This window comes from Gossypium hirsutum, chromosome D11 (genome assembly GCF_007990345.1).
Source record: "Gossypium hirsutum isolate 1008001.06 chromosome D11, Gossypium_hirsutum_v2.1, whole genome shotgun sequence".
NCBI lineage: Eukaryota > Viridiplantae > Streptophyta > Magnoliopsida > Malvales > Malvaceae > Gossypium > Gossypium hirsutum.
In genome coordinates this window covers 963,726-983,476 of record NC_053447.1, presented here as the reverse complement: position 1 = coordinate 983,476, position 19,751 = coordinate 963,726, and the positions used below count along the sequence as shown (strand labels likewise).

Sequence of the window (19,751 nt, the reverse complement as noted above, 5' to 3'; positions counted from 1 at the left end):
TCAATAACATTTTATGATTTTAAAATTACAAAGATGAATTTAACACTATTAATCGAATCCGTATAATTTTAGGAGCAAAAAAAAAGTACGTGGTGGCCACGGCCATGAAAATCATACAGGATTCGTCGCAGTTGTCTAAGAACCTCTAAAAACTCATGAAACTTAAAACTAGTGATCCAAATCTCTCGTCGAACTGAAGGCGTTCACATGCAAACAAACAAACTATTTTAATTTCATCGTAAAGCAGCAAGTCTTTGTTCTTTTCTTCGTTTACTTTTTTATAAATGTTTTTAAGATTATAATCTTGCATGATCGAAAGAAAAAAAAGAAAAAAGTCGAAGGTTTAAGACCAGAACAACAATGGCGTTTGCCGCTACATACAAAGTGGTTCTCGGCTCAATAGCCTTTGCAATCTTCTGGGTATTAGCTGTCTTCCCTGCCGTCCCACTTTTACCAATCGGAAGAACCGCCGGGTCTTTACTCGGTGCCACGCTTATGGTTTTATTCAGACTTCAGAGTAATAACCCCAGATGAAGCTTATGCCGCCATTGATCTACCAATCTTGGGTCTTTTATTCGGCACCATGGTCGTTAGTGTTTATCTCGAAAGAGCCGATATGTTTAAGTATTTAGGTAAATTGCTTTCATGGAAAAGTAAAGGAGCTAAGGATTTAATCTGTAGAATCTGTTTGGTTTCTGCGATTTCAAGTACTTTTTTCACTAATGATACTTCTTGTGTGATATTAACTGAGTTTGTATTGAAAATTGCAAGGCAACATAATTTGCCTCCTCACCCATTTTTGTTAGCACTTGCTTCGAGTGCTAATATAGGTTCTTCGGCTACTCCGATTGGGAATCCACAGAATTTGGTGATTGCTGTTCAAAGTAAGATTTCTTTTGGGGATTTTCTTGTTGGGGTTTTGCCGGCAATGCTGGTTGGTGGGTCGGTGAATGCTTTGATACTTATAATTATGTATTGGAGATTGTTATTTGTTCATAAAGATGAAGAAGATGGGACTGGTGAAATCGTGGGTGAAGATGATGTGAGTTCACATCGGTTTTCGCCGGCCACAATGTCACATATTTCAGCTTGGAATTCAATGGATCATGTTCAGAGCCCTCCTAATAACATTAATGGAAGTTTAGCAACTCACCTTGACAGCCTTAGGAACCGAGTCAACTCGGGCAATCAACTTGAAATCCAGAGGTCACCTTGTGGTTCGATTGATTCAAATGATATATCATCGCCGACTCAATTTTCAGAGGAAAAAGAATCAAAAACAGAGCATTGGAAGAACAAGATGTGGAAATTATGTGTTTATTTAGTCACTATTGGGATGTTGGTTGCTTTGCTTATGGGTTTGAATATGTCATGGACAGCCATTACAGCATCATTGGCACTTGTTGTTCTTGATTTTAAGGATGCAAGGCCTTGCTTGGAAAAGGTTTCTGAATTAAGATTACAGAGTGGGATTTTAAGTTTTGATTTTTTTTTTGAAAGATTAAAAAGGGTTTGCTTGTTTTTTTGTATGAGCAGGTATCGTATTCGCTTTTGCTTTTCTTCTGTGGAATGTTTATTACGGTGGAAGGGTTCAATAAAACTGGGATTCCAAGTACTCTTTGGAACTTTATGGAACCCCATGCCAATGTCGATCGTGTTTCCGGGATTGCGGTTTTAGCTGCCGTTATTCTTCTCCTCTCCAATGTGGCTTCCAACGTACCAACCGGTAAAATATATTCTACCTTTTTTTAGAATGGAGAAATATATCCTTTAATGGATCGATATTGTCCTCTCGTCAATTTAATGTCTTGTCTCTGATTTGAAGAGAGTCCAAGTAATTGAAATTGTCTGAAGAGGCAGTAGATTCACAGAGTAGAAACGTCTTGTCGGATTGGACCATGCATGGCTTATGGTCATTTATTATAGGTGTTCTCGCTTTGTGAACTTCTCGTCTCTTAAAACAACCTTAGGAATTCAAACTCTTCATAGAGTCGTGAGATAAAACTTCGGCTTGACCTAGGAATAATACCGACCTGTTAAGAGGTTTATCGACTTTGAATGAACGACATTTTTGAGGACTTTTTAGGAAAAAATTAATCTCCCCTAAAACACACACACACATATATATATATTAGTAAATTTATTGCCTACAAGATTACATATTTTTTATATAAATTTGGACAAATTTTGATGTTAGTCCTATATTTTGACGAAATTTAAAATTTAACCCCTATACTTAAAAAGTAAAAACAATTCAATCCTCATACCTTTTTTTTATTTAATAATTTTAGACCAATCATTATCTTCGTCAATAATTTTAATTAAAATTTGCTAACATAACATGTTTACTTCTCGTCAATCATATTCATGTTACATGAAGACAATCAAATCATCATGTCAAATTGATAAATTTTGATAAAAAAATACTTATAATTTTAATGATTGAACAAAAAATGGTAAGACTTAATGTTTAAGTTTTAAACTACACTAAATCTTAAATTTTATAAAGTACATCAACTAACAGCATATTTTATAAAATTTTGTCAAGTAGAGTAACTAACAGTTTCTCTTGGCACTAATATATATGTATGTTCTTTAGTTCTGTTGCTTGGAGGGAGAGTGGCGGCATCCGCCGCGGCGATATCAGCAAGTGAAGAGAAGAAAGCATGGCTGATATTAGCATGGGTGAGCACGGTAGCCGGAAACCTGTCGTTGTTGGGATCGGCGGCGAACTTGATAGTATGTGAGCAAGCTCGTCGAGCACCACATCTTGGCTACACATTGTCTTTCTGGAATCACCTTAAATTTGGAGTTCCTTCTACGCTTATAGTCACTGCAATTGGTTTGACACTTATTAGATGATTATTACAACATAAACAGAATTAATTATAAATTGTTTAAAATATGTCATAAGCATCCGACCAAATCCTTAAAGCCTAGAAGACTATTCCCCAGGTAAGTACAGCACGATATGGATACTTTGGTTAGTTCAGAAAATTTTGGTTCAACAGACTCTAATATGATGCGATTTTCAATTCTTCAGAGCTCTGAGAGAACATTGGGTGCTCCTGATCTCGTCGACGATTTTGACCTGAATTTATTGGAGTGGCGCAGCAGCAATGTACTAGCAATAGCACTCGGGAACACTGTGTATCTGTGGGATGCTTTAGACAATTCTACTTCAGAACTTGTCACTGTTGATGACGAAAACGGACCAGTTAACAAGTGTGAATTGGGCTCCTGATGGTCGGCATATTGCCATTGGCTTGAACAATTCCGAAGTACTACCATGGGATTCGACTGCCAACCGACAGGTTCCATATTAAAGTCTTTGCCGAACATTTTGCAGCTTCTTCTTATTGTTCCTCCATTTTTTAATTTTTCCCTTTGTTGCTGCAGCTGCGTACTCTGAGAGGTTGTCAAAGATCAAGAGTGGGTTCAATGGCATGGAACAATCACATTCTATTGGATACCTACAATCTTTGACTTTTCAAAGATGAATAGTGGCAGAAAGTTGGCACCGAAAGTAGAAAGTAAGATTGGTTGGCAAGTTGGGTTAAAAGTTGGCATGGGATAATTGCAATTTTGGTCCCTAATTGTATAGGGACATTGCAAGTTGATCCTTAAACCTCAACTATAAATAGGCCTAACCATCTCTTACTTTCTTCATCCCACACTTGCCATTCTCTACTTAAGGCAATTGTTCTCTCTCTATTTGTAAACTTTCACTTGTATTTTTGGAGTGAAATATATTTGGTAGTGCCCGAGGACGTAGGCAAAATTTGCTGAACCTCGTTAAAATTTTAGTGTTCTTTATTTTTGTTCTGCATATTTTGCAAGTGTCATTGTAGTGATTTATTGTGCTATTAAATTACGATAGAGGGATATTCTGGCTAGGAAAGGTCTGGTATGTAAGCGATCCTCGTGATCCACCTCTCTTTCCTGGGAATTGAACTTAGTGTGATTTTTCAGTACAATAATTTTACTCTTTCACACGCTTCCGCGCAACAATTGGTACCAGAGCCAGGTTCGTACTTGGGGAATACGACCGTTTACGGTACTATTCACGTATACGGCACTATTTATGTATACAATACTATTTACGTATACGGTACTATTCACGTATACGGTACTGTTCACATATACAGTAGTTGGGATTAAGGAGAAAAATGGCAGCAGCATCGTCATCAGCAAGGACTACTGTGACAAATGCAAAATTTGAAGTAGAGAAATTTGACGGTACCAATAATTTTGGTATGTGGCAGTGTGAGATCCTGGATGTCTTATGTCAGCAAGAGCTGGATATAGCCCTTGAAGAAAAACCTGACAAGATGGATGGCAAGGAGTGGGCCAAGATCAATAGACAGGCGTGTGGTACAATCCGCCTATGTTTGGCCAAAGAGCAGAAGTACTCCGTCATGAGGGAGACATCAGCGAAGAAGCTGTAGGATACATTGGAAGAAAAGTTTCTAACGAAAAGTCTTGAAAATAGGCTTTATATGAAAAAGAAACTTTTTCAGTTCACGTATGCACCCGGTATGTCGATGAATGACCATGTGAACTCATTCAATAAAATTTTAGCAGACTTGCTAAATTTGGATGAGAAATTTGAAGATGAAGACAAGGCATTATTGTTGTTGAATTCCCTTCCTGATGAATATGATCATCTTACCACCACATTGCTTCATGGGAAAGATTCAATCACATTTGATGCAGTCTGTAGTGCGTTGTATAGATCTGAGACTCGAAAGAAAGATAAAAGAGATCACAGAGATACAACTGCAGAAGTCTTAACAGTAAGAGGTCGTTCACACAGCAGCAAACCTGGTAGAAGGGGTAAGTCCAAAGGGAGACCCGCCAAAGATGAATGTGCCTTTTGTCGTGAGAAAGAGCATTGGAAAAAGAATTGTCCTAAGTTACAAAAGGGCAAGTCTATTTCTAATGCATGTGTAGCGGAGCATGATGAGGAGTCAGACTTTAGCTTGGTTGGCATGGCAATGGCATGTCAAACGGATGAGTGGATATTGGATTCGGGATGTACTTACCATATGTGTCCTAATAAGGACTGGTTTTCTAGTCTTGAAGAACTAGAAGGTGGAGTTGTTTTTATGGGCAATGATAGTGCCTGTAAGACAATGGGTGTAGGTACAATCAAATTGAAGAACCATGACGGCTCAATCCAAGTTCTGACAGATGTTCGCTATGTACCCAGCTTGAAGAAAAATCTCATCTCATTAGGGGCCTTAGAATCTAAAGGGCTCACAATCACTTTGAGAGATGGATTACTAAAGGTAGTAGCTGGGGTATTGACGGTGATGAAAGGCACTAGAAGAAATAACTTGTACTATTTAAATGGAAGTACAGTTATTGGATCAACATCAACAGCTTCTGCGAAAGATGCAGATTCAGAGGCTACCAGGTTATGGCATAGGCGATTGGGACATGCTGGTGAAAAAGCTTTGCAGACTTTGGCGAAGCAAGGCTTGTTGAAAGGTGCAAATTCTTGCAAATTGGAATTCTGTGAACATTGTGTTCTGGGCAAGCAGACGAGGGTAAAATTTGGTTCAGCAATTCACAATACGAAAGGAATTCTGGACTATGTTCACAGTGATGTGTGGGGACCTACCAAAGTGGCTTCTTTAGGAGGTATGCACTATTTTGTCACTTTTCTTGATGATTATTCAAGAAAAGTATGGGTGTATCTAATGAAAAGAAAAAATGAAGTTTTGGATGCATTTCTGAAGTGGAAGAAGATGGTGGAGACTCAGACAGGTCGAAAGGTCAAACGACTTCGATCAGATAATGGTACTGAGTACAAAAATGATCCATTTCTACAAGTATGTCAAGATGAGGGCATTGTGCGACACTTCACTGTTCGAGATACACCACAGCAGAATGGGGTGGCAGAACGCATGAATCGGACTATACTGGAGAAAGTTCGATGTATGTTGTCCAATGCTGGATTGGGCAAGGAATTTTGGGCTGAGGCAGTTACATATGCGTGCCATCTAATTAACCGATTGCCATCAGCTGCAATAAATGGAAAAACTCCTATGGAGATGTGGACTGGTAAACCTGCTATTGATTATGATTCTTTACATGTTTTTGGTTCCACTGCATATTATCATGTAAAAGAATCTAAGTTAGACCCAAGAGCAAAGAAAGCATTATTCATGGGTATAACTGGTGGTGTAAAAGGATACTGTCTCTGGTGTCCTGATACAAGGAAGATTGTTTTCAGTAGAGATGTAACTTTTGATGAATCAACCATGATGAAGAACGAGGATTCACAAAAGGATGACAAAACCAATAGTACTTTGCAGCAGGTGGAGTTTGAAAAGGTTAATGATGATCCAGCTAATATTGAAAGAACAAATGATGAAGAAGTTTCGACCCAAGAACTTCTACAGCAACAAGATTCAATTGCATATAGGAGGCCAAGAAGAGAGATTCATAAGCCTGCTCGCTTTGATGATATGGTGGCCTATGCACTTCCAATTGCAGATGATGGTGTTCCTTCCACTTACACAGAAGCAATAAGTAACTCTGATGGTGTAAAGTGGAAGCAAGCTATGAATGAAGAAATGCAGTCTCTTCATAAAAATAGGACTTGGGAGTTAGTGAGACTGCCCAAGGGAAAGAAGGCAATTGGATGCAAATGGGTATATGCAAAGAAGGAAGGATTTCCTGGTAAAAATGAAATTCGATACAAGGCTAGATTGGTAGCAAAGGGTTACGCTCAGAAAGAAGGAATAGACTACAATGAAGTGTTTTCTCCAGTTGTGAAGCATTCGTCTATTCGAATTTTGCTAGCCTTGGTTGTGCAATACGATCTTGAACTAGTTCAGCTTGATGTGAAGACAGCATTTTTACACGGTAATTTGGAAGAGGAAATCTATATGACTCAGCCTGATGGATTCAATGTTGCTGATAAAGAAAATTGGGTTTGCAAACTGACAAAGTCGCTTTATGGATTGAAACAATCTCCGAGGCAGTGGTACAAGCGATTTGATCAGTTCATGAAAGGGCAAAGGTACACAAGAAGTAAATTTGATCATTGCGTATATTTTCAGAAGCTACAAGAAGGAACTTTCATATACTTGCTCTTATATGTTGATGATATGCTAATAGCATCTAAGAGCAAAGTTGAGATTGAAAGATTGAAGACTCAACTCAATCTCGAGTTTGAGATGAAAGATCTAGGAGAAGCTAAAAAGATTCTCGGCATGAAAATATGTAGAGATAGAGCTCATGGCAGAGTTAGCTTATCTCAGAAGCAGTATTTGAAGAAAGTACTACAGCAGTTTGGCATGAACGAGCAGACCAAACCTGTAAGTACCCCGTTGGCTTCTCATTTCAAGCTTTCTGCACAACTATCTCCTTCGACGAATACGGAACGAGAATACATGTTGCAAGTTTCGTATTTTAATGCAGTGGGTAGCTTGATGTATGCAATGGTGTGTACAAGACCCGACATTTCACAGGCAGTTAGTATAGTGAGCAGGTATATGCATAATCCTGGAAAAGGACATTGGCAAGCTGTGAAATGGATTCTACGGTATATTCAGAAGACCGTGGATGTTGGATTACTGTTCAAGCAGGATAATACACTTGGTAAAGGTGTTATTGGGTACGTTGATTCTGACTATGCCGGTGATTTGGACAAGCGAAGATCAACCACCGGTTATGTGTTTACACTTGCTGGAGGACCAATAAGTTGGAAGTCTACACTACAGTCTACAGTTGCATTGTCAACCACAGAAGCCGAATACATGGCTGTAACAGAGGCTGTAAAGGAGGCTATTTGGTTACAAGGTATGGCTAAAACCTTGGGGTTGGTTCAGGAGCATATTAACGTATATTGTGATAGTCAAAGTGCTATTCATTTAGCAAAGAATCAAGTCTATCATGCACGTACAAAACATATCGACGTACGATTCCATTTTGTGCGGGAAATTATTGAAGAGGGGAAAATTTGTCTTCAGAAGATCAAGACTGCAGATAATCCCGCAGATATGATGACCAAGGTGGTAACAACAACCAAGTTCGAACATTGTTTGAACTTGATCAATAACCTGCAAGTTTAACAGTTGAAGAAGGCACTATCAAGTATTGTTGTCAAAGGAAGAAAGAATTGTGTGAAGATAAGATTATCCTAATCAAATCTTCAAGGTGGAGATTATTAGATACCTACAATCTTTGACTTTTCAAAGATGAATAGTGGCAGAAAGTTGGCACCGAAAGTAGAAAGTAAGATTGGTTGGCAAGTTGGGTTAAAAGTTGGCATGGGATAATTGCAATTTTGGTCCCTAATTGTATAGGGACATTGCAAGTTTATCCTTAAACCTCAACTATAAATAGGCCTAACCATCTCTTACTTTCTTCATCCCATACTTGCCATTCTCTACTTAAGGCAATTGTTCTCTCTCCCTATTTGTAAACTTTCACTTGTATTTTTGGAGTGAAATATATTTGGTAGTGCCCGAGGACGTAGGCAAAATTTGCTGAACCTCGTTAAAATTCTAGTGTTCTTTATTTTTGTTCTGCATATTTTGCAAGTGTCATTGTAGTGATTTATTGTGCTATTAAATTACGATAGAGGGATATTCTGGCTAGGAAAGATCTGGTATGTAAGCGATCCTCGTGATCCACCTCTCTTTCCTGGGAATTGAACTTAATGTGATTTTTCAGTACAATAATTTTACTCTTTCACACGCTTCCGCGCAACACATTCCCACAACAGGAGGAATGGATGGTCAGATTGTTAACAACGATGTGAGAATTAGATCCCATGTTGTTGAAACTTACAGAGGCCACCAACAAGAGGTTTGCGGGCTGAAATGGTCGGCTTCCGGGCAACAACTAGCCAGCGGAGGCAATGATAATGTTGTTCACATATGGGATAGGTCCATGGCATCTTCAAATTCACCAACTCAATGGCTACACAGGTTGGAGGAGCATACCTCAGCTGTCAAAGCCCTTGCCTGGTGCCCTTTCCAGAGCAATTTGCTGGCCACAGGTGGAGGTGGCGGCGATCGCACCATAAAATTTTGGAACACACATACTGGTGCATGCTTGAATTCAGTTGATACCGGCTCCCAGGTTTTCTCATTACTATGGAGCAAGAATGAGAGGGAGTTATTGAGTTCCCATGGGTTTACTCAGAATCAATTAACTCTTTGGAAATATCCATCGATGGTGAAGATGGCAGAGCTAACGGGTCATATATCTAGAGTACTTTACATGGCTCATAGCCCTGATGGGTGCACAGTGGCATCAGCAGCAGGGGATGAGACTCTAAGATTCTGGAATGTTTTTGGGGTCCCAGAAGTGGCTAAAACTGCTCCGAAAGTGAACCGTGAGCCATTCTCTCAATTGAACCGTATCCGGTGATGAAGAAAAAGACTAGGAGTAGTGGCGGTGCCGTTGGATTCTTTGTTTTGTAAAGTTTTTCCTCTGATGGCATGTGTAGAGTAATGTTAGGGATAGTGGGATAAATTGTTCATCCCCGTCTACATTATATTTTCAGCTCCTTATTGAAATTGTTTCCTACTCTTGAATTTTTAATCTGCTGACATATTGAATTGGATAAATGAAAGAAAGTCTTAGGTTAAATTCTACTATTATTATATGAGCTTTATGAAAATTATGGATTTTAGTCTCTATATATTTGGTTTATTCTAGCTTTTATAATGTTGGAATTGATCAATTTTGATAATAATATTACAGAGGCTTATGTACTTAGATTGTATTTTAACCCTTATATTAAAAATAGACAAATTAATCTATTTACATTAGATCAAAGAACAAATTACCCTTTCTGTTAAAAAGTTTATGTTACTTTTTACTGTTAAAAACTAACATGGTTGACAAAAATAACCAAATAGTAGTAAGTAGTGATATGTGATATGCCATGTATATAAAGACTAAGGGTCCGTTTGTTTGGTGGAAAATGTTTTTCGGAAAACATTTTCCGGATTTTCCGGCGATTGTTTGGTGGAAAATAAATTCTTAAAGGAAAACATTCTCCAAAACACGAGTAAATCAATTCCCAATTTTCGGAAAACGTCTTACCGATTTGGAATCTGTAAGACATTTTCCATTCCCTTCTCTTCACTCTTATCGCAGTGGTTCTCCCTTCCTTTGTCCATCAGCCTCCGCCGCTCCTCCTCATCTCTGTTCGTTGGCCTCGTCATCTCTGTCGGTCGACCGTTGTCAAGTCTGTATTTTGAAGAAACCTTAAAAAATTAGCAGCCACAGGTATATCACTATCTTCTTTCTTATTTATGCTCATGTTGGTTCTCTTCTAATGGCAGATTTGTAATGCATGTTGGTTCACCTCTTCTCGTTAGGTTGCTAAAAAATTATAGCCTGAATCATCATCGCTTCTCACGATTCATCGAAGGTAGATTTCTACTCACATTCTTAATTGCAAGCTCTAGGATTTAATTTTTAGAGGTTTCTGCATATTTGTATTAGTATTTTATTTTTTATTTTGTTCAATTGTTGAGGTTCAACGAATGAAGTAGGATTGAGATGTAAACTTGAGGAATTAAAAATTGGTAATTTTTTAGCTTCAACTGGCTTTACTGTGTTAAATGGAGCATTTTATTTGATGAAATTGGATTTTGTTGATTAGTCAGAAAAATGATTGAAATTGGATTTTGTTCATTTCAATCTTGGCTTGGATTTACATTGGGGAATATTTTTGAAAGTTACTGCAGATGAGATGGATGGGAACATTACGTGGTGTAATGGCAGCATACATTACATACATACATATATTGAATTCATACATGCATTCACATATATGTTTTTCAGTTTTTTATTACAGTAATAACATGAGCCATGTATATACTGTTGGGAGTTGGGACATATGTTCCAAATATAATAGACATATGATCTCAAATGAATATTCAGTTTTTCTTGTAATAAATTGTATTTCTCCGTGCATTCTCCTTCTATACATTTCATTTAATGGATTATTGGGCACTTTTTCTAATTATGGGTTTCACCCTGCTTCCTTCTCCTTATGGTTCTTGGTTGAATTACTTGCATTAATTGTAATCATTATTTCGTTTAGAATAGTTAATTGGATAATGAATTTATTATTTTAAATGTAGATATATTATGCCTCTCCTTGTTTTATTTTAAGAACAGTAAACTTCAAATGCATTAACCTGGTGTACAATCGGGAAATGAGAGTCCTTGCAACTCAACAAAGCTAGTTCAAGTCGTCGATGTACAATCTCAATGAGATTGATATTTAATTGATATATATTATTAGTTTGTTGCTCAGCTGGAGGTATAGTAAAATAAATGGCAGTGTTCTTCCGCTCGAGTTTGGTTATTTTGCTGAAATTTATTTGTTGGGCTAATTTTTTTGAACTATGATTCTATCTTAAGTCATAATGTGTTAATGATATGGTTGTAAAAGGTTTTTCCACACATAAACCCTGATTATGTTTTAAGCTTTATCAATCTCTGATTCATGATTTTGATTCTGATTCTAATATGTTTGTTTTATTAAATTTGTGCTGCAGAGATGGGCAAACAGCCTTGGTAGCAATTTTTGTTTTGATGCATAAGAGGTGATTTACATAAATGAGTTATATAGTTTAGAAATTTATTTAAATAAAAGGTAAATTGAATTGGTGATTCAATCATGATTTAACATTCATATGGGTTTTACTGGAAAGTGCCTTAAGTAAACTATTATAGTGCTATTACGTAAATATCTAATTGATCTTAGTTCTCTGTAGCTTTTGATTATTGAGTTAGTGAAGTTATTGTGTGATTCAGAGCATTGGGTATTGCTTAGAATTTCTAGTTGATTGTAAACATGTGCCACTTGCTAGCCGTTATAAAGTCAGGATAAATTTTAGGATCACTAATCTATAAAGTTAGGATTGAAAATCATTTATTGCAATCTGTAAGACACTTATGAATATAACATAAAAAATTGATCCTCATATATGAGGGGAAGAGATGAATATCTTTGTTGATGAATTTGTCTTGCTGCATGTAGTAATTCTGTAGCTAAGGAGCGAAAAGGTGCTCTAATAAGTTTTGTGATGGTTTATACATATAAATGCCAGTTAGTTGAAGATTGAAAAGTTACCTGGAAGAAAAAATGAACGTATCTGTTGGACGTTAGAGGTTAAACAACCGAAAAATTGACTATTCAATGTTTTGAAAAGAATCTAACCATGCCTCATGAATATCCATAAGCTCCAGTGACGTTGCATAAGGGTTATTTTTATTGATGAATATTTATCCGAAATGTTTTGTTGGATGTTTATCTAGTAGGAAAATATATTTATTGATGAATTTTAGACTATGAAATATGAAGAAAGATTAATTTTTATGGAGGGACCAAAATTGAGTTATAAAATTTTGCAAACATTATAATATAATTTTATTATTGTACTACTTTTATAGCTTTCAAATTTTTATAAATTAAAGAATAATTATTTTTTTCTATTTGTGAGGGAGGCAAAAATACTTGACATCCTCTGTCGCCACATCTGTTTTTATGTATCTAACTTTTTAATAAAAAAATTTATACTTTACAATCAGTTCCATTGGGTTCCATTTTGATAGCAAAGTATATATGCCCAAGAATATGCAATGTTTAATTAAAATATATTTTGATTACGTGATACCAGAAAATAATTAAAATAATATATTTAAAAACTAATACTGATATGATTAATATTTTAACGAACTAACCATTTAATTCATTAATATACTTGTACTTGTCATGCATGTAAAATTATAAATTAATCTAAAATATTGTATATATTAATATTTATTGAAGTATTGATACAAAGAAAGTAGCTTATAATTTCTCAAAAAATTATTAAAATTACAAAGAAAGTAGCTTAATTTCTCAAAAAATTATTAATGCAAATATAATTAGCTTGATATGTATGTATGCACTTTAGTCATGGTAACTTTTAGTCATATATGTGATCTTATAAAAATCTTGCATCTTTTTTGTAGTGATCAAATATTTATTTATAAATAAATCATTGCAATATATGTAAAAATAATTTAAAATATAAAATTATTAATATGTATATAAATTTATTAATATATGTAAAAACAGCTTTTTCGGAAAATATTTTCAGGAAATCTGCCAAACAACAGGAAATATTTTACATAGATTCATCCAAACACCAGAAAAGTAAATCATTTTCCAGAAAAGTAAATCATTTTTCGAAAAATATTTTACTGGCAAACAAACGGAGCCTAATTTGGAAATGACTTTTGTAAAGATTAGAATTTTAAAATTTAAAAAATATAACGACTAAAATTGACCAAATTTTAGAGAGGCTAAATCAATATTTTTGCAAAATATAGGCACTTAATAATAAAATTTAACCAAAATATTATTAGTTGAAATTTATATGTATTAAAAATAACACCATTATCAATTTAGATACTAAATCTTATTTTAAAAGAAATAACAGTTATAATTTTGAATTCCTAACATTATTTCTTCTACGTAAACATTGTTTAGTTAATTTTTTCATATTTCTTGCACTCTAGAATTTTCAGTTGTGGGTTTTAGTAATTTGGTTGAATAGTAAAATATAAATATCGAAAATTATAAAAATTTGGGTGATTATTTTTGTTATTATTTATTACTCAATTGAGTTAGTACTCGATTAATTTATGACACTAAAATCAGTGAAAAATTTAATTTTTTTACATTATTTATAACCATTTTATAATTCATATTTAGGGTTAGTTAGATATGTATCGTTTCCAAAATTATTACATTGTACCAAAATCACTTAAATATTTGTTATATTAATGAAATGATTTTAAACATGAATTATGATTAATTGATACGATGTTTCAATTATAAGAAGCCAGCATTTTGCTTATAAATATTTGACGAGTTGTTAATTCATTTAACCAAATATAATATTTTTGTAATTCTTTATTAATGGCGGTCCAATTCCAAAATAGAAAATGGAAATAAAAAAGAAAATAGTTTTAGAGTTTGTAAAAATATACACATTTTAGTAAATAAAAAATAACAAATTTTGATTTTAAATTTAATACTTAGTTTTTCATTAATTTATTTATGATATGGTATATTGAGGGCAAATGACCAAAAAAAGTTTTTTTTTTTAAATTACCGTAATGGGCCAATTAGCTAATTATTTACCGGAATGGTCTATTTTTCGCGAAATCGCGTCCACGTCAGTGCGATGTCAGGTTATGCGCCAGGAAATCGCGTCCACATCAGCGCGATTTGCTGACGTGGCATGAACAGTTTATGTTTTTTAGCTTGGAAAATTTTGAAAGGCCATAACTTTTCGCTCGGTTGTCCGATTGAGACGATTTTTTTTATTTCGAATAAATTTTCGAGATCTACGCACTGACAAACTGCCGTTTGCCGCACTTTTCGTCAAAAAGATCCTTTTTTACACCTAAATTTTGATTTTTTCGGTTCAAAATTGAATTTTGTACTTGTTGCTATTGATGTAATATTGAAGAGTTAATTGATTCAAAAGATTCAAAATTGTTACCAACAAGATTTGAACCAAGGTACTAAGGGAAAAGAGCAAGCATCTTAACCAACTAAACTAAACTAATTAATTGATATATTATAAAAATACTGTTATTATCTTAATTATATTACTTACGTTCTAACGATTTAGCGGACCTATTCCATACACGTGTCAAATCAAAAGAAATAATACAACAATTCTGTAAAAAAAATTTGGTGTTTACTTCGAATAAATAAGGAAAATAATGATTTGAATGTTTCAAAATTCAATTTTGAACTGAAAAAATCGAAATTTAGGGGCAAAAAAAGATTTTTTTTGATGAAACGTAGATCTCGAAAAGTTATTCGAAATAAAAAAAAATCGTCTCAATCGGACAACCGAGCGAAAAGTTATGGCCTTTCAAAGTTTTCCAAGCTAAAAAACATAAACTGTTCATGCCACGTCAGCAAATCGCGTCTTAGAGGGAGCTATTTGTGTCCACGTCAGTAAATCGCGTCTTAGAGGGCGCTATTTGTGTCCACGTCAACAAATCGCACTGACGTGGACGCGATTTCGTGAAAAATGGACCATTCTGGTAAATAATTAGCTAATTGACCCATTTCGGTAATTAAAAAAAAGAAACTTTTTTTGGTCATTTGCCCGTATATTGATCATGCATAAATTTATATTTGAGAACCTTAAAAAAAATAATTTATATATTAAATTAGATAAATAGTTGCATAATTAAATACAAATAATTTTTAAAATATAATAATGAAAACATAGTTGTTGACTTTCTGGATTAATTATAGCATGCTGTCCACGTCAAAACACCACACCTTATGAAAAAATTGTCATAGCTTCTGAATTTTTCAAAATTTAATAAACAAATGTCAATTTTTTATTATCATTTCATTATCGACTATAATTAAATTACAATGATAACTATTATTACAAGTAAACGTAACATGTTTAGTCTAACAAATAGAAATACTTAAAACCATTTAATTACCATATTATTATTTTATTAGAAAAATTAAATTTTCGCCAACACTAAATTATAGAAAAATAAAATTTCAAAAATTTTCGTTAATTTTAATTAAAAAAGGAATTATTATGATTGCATGTTTAAAAGAATTAAATAAATTATGAATGTTTTCGAATAAGGCCAAATATAGTAATAAGAATACCAAAACTGGTCGCTGTTTTGGTCCCAAGAGTTAGGTCTTGGCTGTATGGAAAATGTAAGATGGTCCCAGTCCATCGTTGTTCCTAAACATTGAATTATTGGCTCCAACCCTTCCTGGTTTTTTCATTAATGGTATTTGTCTTTTTTGAAAAATTTATTAATCAATTTTTAAAAGTTTTATATTTAATCTAAAATATTAATATTTTCCTACTACGGTACATTTGTTAGTATATGGTAGGGTTGTAACTTGCATCATCAAAACCTACACACTTCATAAAAACCACAAAAATATATACACCTCATCTATGCATGAATTATCAATTACATTATATAATGATTCGTTTACATTTTGATTATTTAATTTTAAAAAATTATAAAATAATAAAATAATAATTTTCTTCATTTTATTCTTCAACTCTTTGATGATCACTACCTTATCGTATCTATTGTCAGTTGAAGTTTACTAACCAGATTTTTAAAAAAAAATAAATTTAATAACCTAATAACTTAAATAAAAAATTTTCAAATAATTCAATAATATTTTATAATTTTTAAAATTACACACATGAATTTAACATGGTTAATCTATGATTTTAGGAGAAAAAAAAAGTACGTGGCGGCCACGGCCATGAAAAATGAAATCATACAGGATTCGTCGCAGTTGTATAAGAACCTCTAAAAACTCGAGAAACTTAAAACTACTGACCCAAATCTCTCATCGAATTAAAGGCGTTCACATGCAAACAAACAATGACCATAACTATTTTAATTTAATTGTAAAGCGGCAAGTCTTTGTTCTTTTCTTCGTTTACTTTCTTATAAATGTTTTTAAGATTATAATCCTGCATGATCGAAAGAAAAAAAGAAAAAAAAGTTGAAGGTTTAAGACCAGAACAACAATGGCGTTAGCCGCTACATACAAAGTGGTTCTCGGCTCAATAGCCTTTGCAATCTTCTGGGTATTAGCTGTTTTCCCTGCCGTCCCACTTCTACCAATCGGAAGAACCGCCGGGTCTTTACTCGGTGCCATGCTTATGGTTTTATTCAGAGTAATAACCCCAGATGAAGCTTATGCCGCCATTGATCTACCAATCTTGGGTCTTTTATTCGGCACCATGGTCGTTAGTATTTATCTCGAAAGAGCCGATATGTTTAAGTATTTAGGTAAATTGCTTTCATGGAAAAGTAAAGGAGCTAAGGATTTAATCTGTAGAATCTGTTTGGTTTCTGCGATTTCAAGTGCTTTTTTCACTAATGATACTTCTTGTGTGATATTAACTGAGTTTGTATTGAAAATTGCAAGGCAACATAATTTGCCTCCTCACCCATTTTTGTTAGCACTTGCTTCGAGTGCTAATATAAGTTCTTCGGCTACTCCGATTGGGAATCCACAGAATTTGGTGATTGCTGTTCAAAGTAAGATTTCTTTTGGGGATTTTCTTGTTGGGGTTTTGCCGGCAATGCTGGTTGGTGTGTCGGTGAATGCTTTGATGCTTATAATTATGTATTGGAGATTGTTATCTGTTCATAAAGATGAAGAAGATGGGACTGGTGAAATCGTGGGTGAAGATGATGTGAGTTCACATCGGTTTTCGCCGGCCACAATGTCACATATTTCAGCTTCGAATTCAATGGATCATGTTCAGAGCTCTCCTAATAACACTAATGGAAGTTTAGCAACTCACCTTGACAGCCTTAGGAACCGAGTCAACTCGGGCGATCAACTTGAAATCCAGAGGTCACCTTGTGGTTCGATTGATTCAAATGATATATCATCGCCGACTCAAATTTCAGAGGACAAAGAATCAAAAGCAGAGCATTGGAAGAACAAGATGTGGAAATTATGTGTTTATTTAGTCACTATTGGGATGTTGGTTGCTTTGCTTATGGGTTTGAATATGTCATGGACAGCCATTACAGCATCATTGGCACTTGTTGTTCTCGATTTTAAGGATGCAAGGCCTTGCTTGGAAAAGGTTTCTGAATTAAGATTACAGAGTGGGATTTTAAGTTTTGATTTTTTTTTTTGAATGATTAAAAAAGGTTTGCTTGATTTTTTGTATGAGCAGGTATCGTATTCGCTTTTGCTTTTCTTCTGTGGAATGTTTATTACGGTGGAAGGGTTCAATAAAACTGGGATTCCAAGTACTCTTTGGAACTTTATGGAACCCCATGCCAAGGTCGATCGTGTTTCCGGGATTGCGGTTTTAGCTGTCGTTATTCTTCTCCTCTCCAATGTGGCTTCCAACGTACCAACCGGTAAAATATATTCAACTTTTTTTTAGAATGGAGAAATATTTGGAGTCTCGTTTATCCGGAATTTGATCGATTCCTTAATGGATCGATACTGTACTCAGGTTAAGTTAAGGTCTTGTCTTTGATTTAAAGAGAGTTCAAGTGATTGAGATTGTCTGAAGAGACAATAGGTTCACAGAGTAGAAACGTCTTGTTGGATTGGACCTTGCGTGGTTTATGGTCACTTATCATAAGTATTCTTGTGAACTTATCATCTCTTAAAACAACCTCAAGAACTCAAACTTTCCATAGAGTCATGAGATAAAACTTCGGCTTGACCTAATAATAATACCGACTTGTTAAGATGTTCATCGACTCTAAATGAACGACATTTTCGAGGACTTCTTAGGAAAGAATCAATCTCCCCTAGAAAACACACACATATATATATTATTAAATTTATTGCCTACAAGATTACAGATTTTTTATATAAATTTGGACAAATTTTGATGTTAGTTCATATATTCTAAAAAAATTTGAGATTTAATCCCTATACTTAAAAGTAAAAACAATTCAATCCTCGTACCTTTTTTTCATTTAATAATCTTAGACCAATCATTGTATTCTCTAGTAATTTTAATCAAAATTTACTAACATAACATGTTTATTTTTCGTCAATCATATTCATATCACATGAAAACAGTCAAATCATCATGTCAATCTGACAAATTTTAATAAAAAAATACTTATAATTTTAATGATTGATAAAATAGTAAGACTTAATGTTTAAGTTTTAAAGTACACACTAAATCTTAAATTTTATAAACTACATCAACTAACAGCATATTTTATAAAATTTTGTCAAAGTACAGTAACTAACAGCTAATATATATGTATGTTCTTTAGTTCTGTTGCTTGGAGGGAGAGTGGCGGCATCAGCCGCTGCGATATCAGCAAGTGAAGAGAAGAAAGCATGGCTGATATTAGCATGGGTGAGCACGGTAGCCGGAAACCTGTCGTTGTTGGGATCGGCGGCGAACTTGATAGTATGTGAGCAAGCTCGTCGAGCACCACATCTTGGCTACACATTGTCTTTCTGGAATCACCTTAAATTTGGAGTTCCTTCTACGCTTATAGTCACTGCAATTGGTTTGACACTTATTAGATGATTATTACAACATAAACAGAATTAATTATAAATTGGTTAAAATATGTCATAACATCTGTACTCTTTTGTAAATTTAAAATTTAGTCCTAGTACTTTATTTTTAGAAATTTAATTTAAAATTTAGGTATAACTGTTAACACTGTTAAAATTATTTTATTAAATTCAAGTTATTACAAAGTCATTTTTGAGTTATATTACTGACAAATGATATTTTTTAAAAAATTTCAAAATGTCACACTAACGAATTTAATAAAAAACTAAATTCCTGAAAATGAAAAATACAATGACTAAATTTTAAATTTATGAAAAGAAAACATATTTTAACCATTATAAATTAGATTTGGACACAACTTACTATGTAGATAGAATTTTTTTCTCATCAATTTTATAAAAGCAATACTTAAAAAATTAAATGTAGCTTTAGATGAAATGATAAAATTAAGATAATAAAGTTGTTGATTTTATATAAAAATATAAAAAAAATAAGAATATAATTAAAATAATAAATTATTAGTAATTTTACAATTGAATTGAAACTCAACTAAGGAAGAGACTAATTTGAGAATCCATGACATTCACTTGATCAAGAACGGTGAGGTTTTTTATTATTAAAAAAAATATCAAGTATAATATTGTAGGATCTTAAATTCAA

General features: G+C 33.9%; 3 protein-coding genes, 1 long non-coding RNA gene and 1 pseudogene across 4 annotated transcripts; all 5 read left to right on the top strand.

Annotated features, from left to right (window-relative positions):
- Positions 1 to 308: 308 nt before the first annotated feature.
- Positions 309 to 3,158, top strand: LOC107904608 (silicon efflux transporter LSI2-like; annotated as a pseudogene).
- Positions 2,963 to 3,244, top strand: LOC121203221 (cell division cycle 20.2, cofactor of APC complex-like). The gene has a single exon (XM_041105403.1). The coding sequence runs from the start codon at positions 2,972 to 2,974 to the stop codon at positions 3,242 to 3,244; it is 273 nt and encodes a 90-aa protein (XP_040961337.1). The 5' UTR covers positions 2,963 to 2,971.
- Positions 3,245 to 8,739: 5,495 nt separating this feature from the next.
- Positions 8,740 to 9,408, top strand: LOC107902531 (cell division cycle 20.2, cofactor of APC complex). Its single transcript, XM_041105402.1, has one exon. It carries the CDS (start codon positions 8,749 to 8,751, stop codon positions 9,391 to 9,393), a length of 645 nt encoding a protein of 214 aa, XP_040961336.1. The 5' UTR covers positions 8,740 to 8,748; the 3' UTR covers positions 9,394 to 9,408.
- Positions 9,409 to 10,065: 657 nt separating this feature from the next.
- LOC121223599 (uncharacterized) lies at positions 10,066 to 12,187 on the top strand. Its single transcript, XR_005920906.1, has 3 exons — positions 10,066 to 10,260; positions 10,353 to 10,405; positions 11,544 to 12,187. It is a non-coding gene; the product is annotated as an uncharacterized lncRNA (long non-coding RNA).
- Positions 12,188 to 16,401: 4,214 nt separating this feature from the next.
- On the top strand, positions 16,402 to 19,236 carry LOC107904609 (silicon efflux transporter LSI2). Its single transcript, XM_016831037.2, has 3 exons — positions 16,402 to 17,672; positions 17,766 to 17,955; positions 18,838 to 19,236. The coding sequence occupies exons 1-3, from the start codon at positions 16,596 to 16,598 to the stop codon at positions 19,098 to 19,100; spliced, it is 1,530 nt and encodes a 509-aa protein (XP_016686526.2). The 5' UTR covers positions 16,402 to 16,595; the 3' UTR covers positions 19,101 to 19,236.
- Positions 19,237 to 19,751: the final 515 nt, after the last annotated feature.